The sequence below is a fragment of the Molothrus ater genome, chromosome 5 (genome assembly GCF_012460135.2).
Source record: "Molothrus ater isolate BHLD 08-10-18 breed brown headed cowbird chromosome 5, BPBGC_Mater_1.1, whole genome shotgun sequence".
NCBI classification, from domain to species: Eukaryota; Metazoa; Chordata; class Aves; order Passeriformes; family Icteridae; genus Molothrus; species Molothrus ater.
In genome coordinates, this window is record NC_050482.2 from 50,483,636 (window position 1) to 50,493,843 (window position 10,208).

Below are 10,208 nucleotides of genomic sequence, written 5' to 3' on the forward strand. Positions count from 1 at the left end.
AGAACTAAATAAGTAAATAAGCCAAATACCTTGACTCTTTGTGTGGATTGGCCTCTTGCACACTGTGTGAAAGAACCTATTTTGGGACAACACTGAGATCACAGGATTGCTTACAAAAATATCTGACTCCTCTTACCCTTTTGGACTTAATCAAGTCCTACAGCAGTTAGTTCCACAGTTTGTGTCAGTTGAGGATAGAAGAGGATCGGTGTTTGAACAGTCTTTGCCTAAATGTATTTGTCTCATTTTATTCTTCCTTTCTCTGTTGTATAAGTGACCAGAGGTGCGTGTTTGTAGCCCACTCTGTTTGTAGCTCCTGTGGTGGGTGGGTTTGTGTCTAGGATACACAGCACAAACAGCTGGATAAATTTCCATTCTTTGCAGTTACTGTGAGACCATGTTTTCTGCACATTTACGTGAACTTATTACTTTGTTTAGGGATGCTCTTGGCCATCTTGGAAAAGTGTGGTGCCATCCCCAAAATCCACTCTGCTAATGTGTCTGTGGGTGAAGGCACAGTAGCTGCTGGCTATCAAGACTTCATCATTTGTGTGGAGATGTTCTTTGCAGCCATTGCCCTGCGCCACGCCTTCACATACAAGGTGTATGTGGACAAGAGGATTGATGCCCAAGGTAGGAAGCATGCCAGTGCATATGGCTTGTCTCTTTGGTAGTGAGACTGGGTGGAGGCTGGTCCCTCAGGCAGCCAGCACACTGATATGACTCCCAACCTGATAGCTTGGAAAACACCACATCCCCTCCTGTGTGGTGTCTGAACAGATTTATTGTGCAACAGCTCTTCAGGGCAGAAACCTTGACTGAATTGCACTGTTCCCTTTTCAGTTCCCCAGTATGCCACCCACGACAACTTGTTGCAGACCTGAGGGCTGTAAGATGTTGCATTGTTTCGGTAGAATGGGTTTGTCCTTCTTCCTATCTCCCCAAAGGGGAACTCCATTGCTCCAGATTGTGTAACAGACTGAAGGCAGGAGGGACAGGGCCTAAAACAGGCTCTGTTTTGAATCTGGCTTGGGAAGATGAGGCTGTGCTTTGGCAATATGTTTGTCACGGAGGAGGAGGATCTTCCTGTAATGACTTTGTGAGGGCTGGGCTGGTATAAGGAAAATTCTTATTTTGGGGAAGATGGATGTTATCTCTGGGAAAAGGGGGTTTTGTGCCTAGTCTGTCCAGTGTTTTCCAAATAAAGGGCTTCCTTCCTTCTGGAGGAGATCTGTGCTGAGGTGCTGGAACACAGCAGCCCTTGGGCAGTGTCTATGTAAGGGACCCCTCCATCCCAGCCAGCTCCAGAGGTTTTGGAGGAACAGTGGTTGCAGTGGGGGGAGATGAGATCTGTGGGTGATGCAAGGGTAAACTACAGGTCAGTACAGTGGGGAATGTTTCTGCAGGTGGGCCTTGTTCAGTTCTTGTTATTTCCTCTTTCTCTGTCTCTGTCTTTCCTCTTCCTTTTATCTCTCCCTTGCTTTGGCCACTGGTCCCTGATGCAGCTGTTCCATCATATGGGCCATACGGTAGGTACAGCATGCTTTGTGTGTTTGTCTCAGTTGGTTTTTAACTGGGATGCTGTTCTCTCCTGATTCCTAGCCTGCCTACAACCTGCCCTGCCCCTTGTTCCCTTTCCTTGCAAGTCTGTGACTCCAGTGCCTCACACAGCTGCTTTAGGGTTGTCTGGATTACAAGTAGTAAAACAGCAGCGTGGGCATTAACGCAGAGCTTTAGAGCATTTGTGTCAGAGCTCTGGTAATTTCTCTCTGAAGAGTTGTGCAGGCTCTCAAAGGAGCTGCTCTCACCCCAGCCTCCCTTCACTTTATAATTGCCACAGATGATCAGCATACTTGGGTTCTCTAGGGAGCTCATCCCCAGAACTGAGCAGAGCCAGAAGCCCACACTGGAAATGGAACCTAGTAGCCATGAGACATGGCAGCTCCTAGGAGACACCGCTTCCCTCTGTGCTTAGCACTTGGGTGGTACATTCTCCATCTGCTGCGTTCTTCATGGTATCATCATGACACATGGGGTAGTTCTGCCTCTAGTACTGCCTGTTTCCCTCTTTTCATTACTTTGTGCTGCTTTTTACTTGTATGATCTCTTTCCCATGGGCACTTTGATACCACCTAGCAGTCTTAATTTGCAGTGAGTGGAATGGCAAATGCCATTTCTCCTATATCTTTAGAATTTACTTAGTTTTTGTCTTCTGAAAGTGTTTAGAGGAGCACCTCCTACCTGACTGTGTTCATTGCACACTCAGGCCAGCACCAATAGTGTGTAGTGGAGGTTGTCACTGTGGGTATGTCCCGTTCTCATGGTATGTCCCCCCTTTGGTGCTGTGGTGGATTCACTTGACTAACGGTGTCTGGGTTTAGGAGCACCACTGGTAAAACTCAACACTACTTGTGTGGCATTTCCTCAGCAGCTGCTTAAGGAAGTCTGTAACACACCTTTTGCGGGATCTAGGACTGCATGTTCCCTGTTCTCCTTACCTTCATATTAAGGGTGTGGGGAAGGCAGCAGTGTTCTTTACTTGTCCCTTCCTGTCTTATCCAAACAGGTCGCTGTGCTCCCATGAAGAGCATCTCCAGCAGCCTCAAGGAGACCATGAATCCCCATGACATTGTCCAAGATGCGATCCACAACTTCTCTCCAGCCTATCAGCAGTACACGCAGCAGTCGACACTGGAGCACGGTCCCCCCTGGCGCAACGGCAGCCACGTGATCTCGCGCTCCCACAGCTGCTCCGGCGCCCGTGACAACGAGAAGACCCTCTTGCTGAGCTCCGATGATGAATTCTAGGGGGGGAAACTGCCAGCACAGGCTGTCATTTTCCTTTTTTTGTTTTTTTCTTAATAATTTATTAATGGAGAAACACACAAGTCATATCACTTCCTAGAGAGTAAAAATTGCAGAAGTGGGCACTTCCCATTAGCTTTTGTGGGTACGGACACAATGAGCAATGCGGAGGTCGCAGAATGGCCAGGACTCCATGCTTGAGCCCATTCCAATGGCAGCAATCAAATTGAATTGATTCAAGCAAAACTCCAGGGTCTGGGGCTCTGGCTTCCCACACCTGCCCAGCTTGGTGTGGAGTGTGACTGACCAGAGCCTGGAGTTGTAGCCAAAAATGTTTTTGGTTTTTTTCTGACAGGACAACCTGACTGCTTTCTATTTCTTTTCCTGAATGGTTGATGTAGGCACAGTTTTCTCCCCAGCTCACTGGTATTAACATCTCTGTGATCCTTGGGAAATAGGATGGGGATGCAGCCATAAGTGTTCCTGAGGACCACACCAGAGACTGGTCTTTCTAAATAGCCATTGCCCTGCGTGCTAAGTAAGGAACATCTGTCCCCACCCTTCTGAGCACCTGGTTATGAGTCCTGGAGTCACTTGAGGGAGTGAAGGGGAAAAGGACAGGGCTTTCTGCATGTTCCTTGGCTCCCTGCGTCCCAAGTTGCTATAAAAGCTTGTTAAAGCTCAGTGGGGATGGAATTATATTTTCACAAGGGTGGAGTTTTTTAATCACCAGGTGTCCAAGCTTCCCATCTCCCTGGCGTTCCTGTGGCAGGAAGCCTCCCTGGAGCATCTTTCTCCTACTAACAAGACTGAGGACTGGCTATGATAAATGGTGAAGTTTGTAGAGCTCTGGCCCCTTCACCCCTCTTTGGGAAGGGAAGATATGTAAACACAAAACCAGTTTTTCTTCTTGTTTCCTGTCCCCTAGCATCACATCTGCCCCTGTTAGAGGGAGGTGCCAGAGCAGGTCCTGGTCTCTCACAGGTAGCTCTCCCCATGCTCATCATCACTGACTTCCCCTGAGCTACACAGGTTTCACCCTTAGGCTGGAATATTCAGGAAGGAATGTTGCATACTCCTTTGTTTTTTATCTCTGTAGCTCTTCTGGGGCAGACTGGAGCAGACTTGAAACCTGACATGACCTGGCTGGTCGAATTTGTCTCTTTTATTTTCTCAGGCAGCAACTTGCTGCTGCTGCTGCACATTTCACAGGCTCTGCTGCACCGGCAGTGCTATCAAGGGTGGAGCCAGCATCCATGGAAGTGGAGAAGCTTCCCCTTGCTTCTGTTGGGTTTTGGATGAACCCATGAGTACTTAGTGGAGCCAAAACAAAAGTGATCCCTTTGTAGATCTATCCAGGGACCAGGAAATGCCTCTTGCTTGCTTAAAATTATCTAGGAGAAAAGTAGGCAGCACACTCAAGTGCTGCAGTTCAGATGCTCCTACTTGCAAGCAGGAAGCAGAATTGAGAGATTGGAACAAGCTGCTGTGTTCAGCTGTAGTTTCTCTGTTCCTCTCCTGCTTTATGCCTCCCCTGCTGAGAGCAGACCTGTGTGATTCTGGATTGCTCCTTGCTGTCCTGCTAGGAGAACTGGAGTCTGGTTTGCTGCCTGGAGTTTACCTTTCCATTTGTTTCCTAATCCATCTGCTTGTTCATTGAGTGTTTCAGAAGCAACAGTGAGTGAAGAGCATCTCATTTATTCAGCACCTCTGCCCAAGCTGGGTAAAAGGGCTTGAAGACAGAGGCAGGTTTGCTCCCTGCTGTGAGGATGAGATAGGGAAAAGCTTAAGGATAGTGCCTCCTCCTGTAGTGATGTTTCTGAGGGATGGTGAAGCAGGTGAGATCAACAGAACTGTTGAGGGAACTGGAGGCAGGGTCAGTGGATCCAGCAGCTTCTCTGCTGCTGCATTTCCCCATTCACACACATCCTGCAATGCCATGCTGTTGGTTACTAATTTTCCTAAATTTGTAACTGCTTAATTAGACATGCAAACACACTCTGCCAGGCTTTGTGTGGGCTTGGTGTAAAATTTCCTCATGCATAAGGCGCCTGGAAGCCAGGGCTGAAGGTTGAACAGATTTTGTTTCTGTTTTCTATGGATTTGAATAATATTCCTTTAATGCGAGATACTCATGTTACTCTCTCTTAGGAAAGTGGGGCATGGGACATGTTCCCATCCTCCCCTTTCTCTGCATTTGCAGGCCTTGATGATGTCCTAGTATCACTTGGTGACTGCCCCCAGTCTTTGTTGCATTTGGCTGGCTGAAATCTGTGTGATTGCCACATTGAGCATGAAGGTGGTCCAGGCTTAGAGAAGCACGTCTTAGAACTTAATTTGAAATGTCTCCTGCATACATATATATATGTGTATATATATATATGCACTGTGCAGAGGATCTGGATATTCTCAAAGCATCCTGTGTGTAATGGTTTCAAGTATAACTTTTGCACCAGCTGCCTTTGGAGGAGCCTGGTGAGCTAGTACCCAACAAGCCAGCTGCCCTACTTTATAATTTTATATATATATATATATAATGTTTTTTAACACCACACAAAATCATCCAGCACTGAGCTTCCTGCTCTTCCTCATGACCAGCAAGTGCCAGAGCACGCACTGGCTCTGAAGCCACTTTGTGTTGGAGGAACAAATATGAGATCCGGAGCTTGAGACCAAGAAGGCCAAGGCATCCATGGTCTCGTTGGTCTGCTCATGGTAGCCCAGGACCCAGGAAATGTGCCAGTTCCAGGAGTAGACCCTTGGAGCTGCTCTCCCTCACCTGCTTTCGCTCTCCTTCTTTCTTCCTTCCTTTTTTGTTTACTATGTAACATACCCATGGGATTTGTTTATTATTTTTCCATATAGAGTAGTTCTTTGTATATAAATGACTGAAAAAAGTATGATAAATAAGACAGAGTCACCTAGTTTTGTACCTATCGTGTTTAACTGATGTGAGCTCAGCGACAAGCCGCTCTCTATTTTGGTCTTTGTGACGTTATACTCTGCAGAAATGAGCAAATATGATGACAAATAAAAAATATAGAGATAATATAGATTGTACTTAAGCTGCCTCTGTGTGGTGCTGTCTTGTGTGACTTTTCTGAGTTTTTCCTCGTTGCAGGGACTGAGGCTTGGTGGGTCAGGATCTCTTGTCCTCTTCTCAGAAAGAAAGCTCTAGGTGTCTGTAGGAGCTGATGGAGAAGCATCACTGCAGCACCCTGGGCTAAGACACCACTGCTGGCCCAAGGCAGGAGTGAAACCCATGAGTCAAAAACCTGGAGTAGAGATGAATCCTTCCTTAGGTGCTCACTGTGAAGCATTGATTGGAGGGAGGGGGCCTCAGCAAACAATGGCTTTGGGATTTTCTTCCATGAGCAGTGTTTGGGGCTTGGACCATTTGCAGTGGCAGAGGGAATGGGAATGTCAAACCCCCCACACCATCCCGAGCGCTGCAGCCTGCTGGGGACCTGGCCCACCTGGGAATTTGGAACATGCTCACCACTTCCAGCTCAGTTCTGAGGAAGGATGGCTTTTCCACGAGGTCTGGCTTCATCTCCTGATAAGGTGCCTTCCACGCTTCTTCCCCTTCTCCTGCCATCTGTGGGCAGCTCACTGCTTTTTTCCTTGCTGTTCACAGGTAAGGTGATAAGGTCACTCAACAGAAGTTTTTGGGCACAGATGCCCTGCACCTGCCTCTCCTGCACCTGGTCCAAGGACAGCCTGGAGGAATTTTTGTAGTGAAAAGCATTATCTTTCCCAGGAAAAACTGATTCAGCACAGCTGCACAGCTCCTGAAAGCAAGTGCTTTGAGGGGTGTATTAAGCATGCTTTTTTTAGCCCTTTTCTCTCAGAGACTATAAATCTGGTTTTGTCCTAAAAAGCCATGAGCTATCCCCCATCCCATCTTTTTTTGGCACATTCTTGAGCATGTCCTGCAGCAAGGCCAGAGGGAAACAGAAAACCTGGTCTCAGACAGAGCTCTGCCCCAAGTTCAAGAAGGACCAAACACACTACCACTGTGGAAAAAAAAAAAAAAAGAACTTGCTTTATTTGTAAAGTCTACAAAATACAGAGGAGTCGGGTAGGACACATACTGTAAGTCAGAAAATAAATAAGTTTTTTTTTTTGCTCTATATAAGTATAAGATAAAATGTGATTTGCATATATAAAATATAAAGTACGGCTCTGTACCAACATCCTGGCTGTGCCGAGAGGCGGAATGGCAAAGAGGACGTGAAAATAACTTATGTTCGTGCAATAAATAAACCCAAGAGGAGTCGGGGTGGGGGATGCCAACCACAGTGCCCCATCCGGGAGTGGCAGACACCTCTCTACAGGGAAGAACAGAGGCTGCAGCCGAGGGCGGCTGGCGTGGCAATACCCAGGCAGGGGCAGAACGGAGGGGTGGGGGAATCATCTACAGTAGGCAGCAGATCCCGAGATGGACCTGCCTCCTGCTCCCTCCCCTGTGCTGCCTGCATTTAGAGAACCCAGCTCTTCTCCAGCCTTTCAGCCTGCTCAAGAGCCGGTTGTCCCACACCGGTGTCCAAGCTGGAGGAAAACCAAAGGGACGAGCCTACCTGCCCGCCAGGCAGCTCCAAGGAGTAGGGATGCTCTCCGCCCCTACTTCCCACCTCCTGCACCTCTACCCCTCTCTCTGCCTCCACATCTGACTCTGAGGGCCGGGAGCACCTTTCCATGGGCCTTGTAGGCAGTGGGGCACCCGGGAGGGTTTGGTGGAGCCATACAAGCTGGCCTGTGCTGAGCAAAACAGTGTTTATCTCTGCTCCAGCTGCCTCTGTTTCCTTCCTGCCAGTGCTGCTGTATTTCAGACAGCCGGCCAGGCTGAGTGTCCCGTCAGCAGGAAGAGGCGTGAAGGATGTGCATGATAGAGAAAGATAAAACAGCACTACTGCTTCTCCCCTTTGTGGACAACAGCCTGGGCTGACCCACTCACATCTCCCAGCTCACCCCTGCCCACTCACTATCACCTCTGCGGTCCTCCAGCACCACAAGCTGCCACAGTGCTTTCCCATTCCATTCACCCTTACCAGGCATTAACACACAGCCACTTTATCTCCCCCTCTGACCTGCTAACCTTCCCTTGCCATCTGCATCCCCAGAGATTTCAGACATGCTGCCACCTCCCCCCCTGCTCCAGCTGTGGCCCAGGTTGTCTGCCCAATGCCAATAGACTTCCATCATGCCTTCTTCCCCTACACTGCAAGACCTCTCTCTCCTCTTTTCCCTCTCTGGCACATGCTCCTGGGACTGCCTGGCCGACATTTAGCTCTCCCATGCCCTCACAAAAATGAGGCACCTGGCATTTTCCTACCAGCTTGGAGCTGTGGGATGCTTCCCCACTGTGTGGGTTCACTCTCTCCTGTCTGCACACCCAAGAGGGGAGGGGGCTAGGGAGGTCACCAGTGAGGTCCTGTCCTCCATCCAAGCACCCACATAGCAGCAGCCCTCCCTACCTGGGGGAGCTGGAGGTCAAGGGATGGGAGAAAGAGGATTTTGGGCACAGGCTGGGGAAGGGCTGGGAGGCAATTCATGGGTTAGGCACCCCAGGGAGGACTGTGTCCAGCCGGGGGATGGAGGCCAGCACTAGGAGTAGGTGGCCTGGTTGGTGCTGGACTTGACAATGGTGATGACACTGGCCGTAGCCACCTTGGCGGGAGGCCCGTGAGTGGCCACGGTGCGGGCAAAGCCCTGCAGGGCCTCGTACTTGCCACGCAGGGTGTCGAGCTCCAGGCGCATGGCAGCGTTCTCCCGGGCCAGCTTGTCCACCTCCCACTCCAGCTCCATCTTCTGCTTCTGCAGCTCTTCCTTCTGGCAGACGCGCTTCACTCGGCAGCTGGCAGCATAACCCCGGTTCTTCAGCGTCCGACGACGCTGCTTCAGCCTCGCCACCTCCTCCTTGGAGAGGCCCCGCAGGTGGTGGTTGAGTTCCCGCACTGAGAGCCCCATCAGCTCCTCATCCGACAGCAGCGGAGTGTTCTCCCCCAGCTCCCGCTTCACCTGCCGGAGAGAGGGGTGGTTGGGTTGCCTGAGACCCCCAAAACCAGCCCACTGACTCCCACGCCCCTGTTCCCACTGGTGCTCACCTTCAAAGCCTTGCTGGAGAGCCCGTCTGCAGCCATCCTTTCCTCACTCCGGCCCTGCTGAGCAGCCAGGAGAAAAGCTGGTTACTGCCAGCCCTGTGTTCCTCACCTCAGAAGAGAGGACACCGGCCCTGCTGGTCCCCTGCCCGCTGCCCACATCTCCCCCACCCCGGGCCGCATGACTCACCCCACTCCTTTTAAAAAGTACATTTATAGCAATGATGACTGCAAGCAATAATAGTAATAATAATGGGGCAAGGATGGACCTCCCACCCTCCTTCATCCCATCGCGAGAGGGTTGGGATGCTGCTCTGCCCAGGGGACCCAAAATGCCCCAGCCGCCTGCTGGGAAGCCAAGCCTTCCCCGCGGGGAGGGAACACAGGCGAGATCCGCCCGAGGCTGAAAGGAAAGTAAAAGCAGCAGCCCCACCGAATGACACCGTGGCGAAGTCACCCAGCCGGGACCCGCGGGGAGGTGCCGCCCCACCGCCCGGCGAGAGCCTCGCGGGTCCCGGCGCGAGGGTCGGGTGTCCCCAGCTCCGGGGGCGGCCGAAGGGTCGCGGTCACGAAGCGCAGGCGGGTGAAGTGGCCGCCCCGTGATTCAGCAGCCCAGGGTGAAAGTCACGGAAGCGGTGCCTGCCCCTCGCCGATGGCCGGGCCCTCCCCGCCCCGGGTTCGGAGAGTGAGGAGGGGTCCGGGATTCCGGACCGCAGCCCAACAGCCTCTCCCCGCCTCAGGGAACCCCGGTCTCGGTAGGAGAGCCCTCAGAGGGACGAGGGGGGCCGGGACGGGGCCGAGAGCGCCCCGAGAGGAATGAGGGGCTGGAGGGGGGCGGCGGGAAAGGTGGAGCCGGGCCGGCTGGAAGCTGATGCAATCCGGGCCGGGGATCCGCCGCCGGAGCCGAATGAGCGGCGGCGGATCCCTCCAGGGCGGTGGCCGGGAATTGGAAAGGAAGAACCGACGGCCCCGAGCGCGGCGGACCGGCCGGCCCCCCCGTCCCGTTCCCTCCAGCCCTAGTCCCAGCCCCGATCCCCGCCTTCGGCGGCGGCAGAGAGGCCTCCAGCCGGTGCCGGACCCCGCCGCCCCCTTCTCCCGGCCGCCCCTCGAGGGGAAAAGGCAAGGCGGGAGCGGAGGGGCCGCTCCGGCCGGCGCTCACCTGGCGGCTGCGCTGCTCCCGCGGGGCCGCTGCCGGGCTGGGGCGTCGGGCGGCGCCGCCAACCTCGCTCTCCGCGATTACTCACCCGCGGATTCTTTTCATTCATAAAAACACAGTCATGCGGTGACGTCACCCTCACCACG

General features: G+C 52.2%; 2 protein-coding genes across 4 annotated transcripts in view; one reads left to right on the forward strand and one right to left on the reverse strand.

Moving 5' to 3' along the window:
• The window catches only part of TMEM184B (transmembrane protein 184B), a 30,261-nt gene extending 24,396 nt beyond the window's left edge, over nt 1–5,865 (forward strand). Inside the window, exons 8-10 of one of the 2 annotated variants that reach the window (XM_036400588.2) lie at nt 439–633; nt 1,506–1,529; nt 2,567–5,865. In XM_036400588.2, the coding sequence (XP_036256481.1) occupies nt 439–633; nt 1,506–1,529; nt 2,567–2,808 (461 nt within the window). In that variant the 3' untranslated portion in view covers nt 2,809–5,865. The remainder of the gene's footprint in view (nt 1–438; nt 634–1,505; nt 1,530–2,566) is intronic. The other variant, XM_036400589.2, reaches the window with a different exon arrangement.
• Nucleotides 5,866–6,822: 957 nt separating this feature from the next.
• MAFF (MAF bZIP transcription factor F) lies at nt 6,823–10,182 on the reverse strand. 2 transcript variants are annotated; one of them, XM_036401586.2, is made up of 3 exons: nt 10,066–10,182; nt 8,913–8,966; nt 6,823–8,826 (listed from the first exon to the last, which is right to left on the reverse strand). In XM_036401586.2, the coding sequence occupies exons 2-3, from the start codon at nt 8,946–8,948 to the stop codon at nt 8,413–8,415; spliced, it is 450 nt and encodes a 149-aa protein (XP_036257479.1). In that variant the 5' UTR covers nt 8,949–8,966; nt 10,066–10,182; the 3' UTR covers nt 6,823–8,412. The 2 variants fall into 2 exon arrangements, with proteins under 2 accessions (XP_036257479.1, XP_036257478.1); XM_036401585.2 differs by having other exon boundaries at nt 8,913–8,969.
• Between the last annotated feature and the right edge of the window lie 26 nt (nt 10,183–10,208).

What these genes read in the sequence shown, in the direction of transcription:
- MAFF (XM_036401586.2), bottom strand. Translation starts at nt 8,948, where the DNA reads ATGGCTGCAGACGGGCTCTCCAGCAAGGCTTTGAAG. An exon ending in TCTCCAGCAAGGCTTTGAAG is followed by an intron (nt 8,827 to 8,912) that starts GTGAGCACCAGT and finishes TCTCTCCGGCAG; the next exon opens with GTGAAGCGGGAGCTGGGGGA.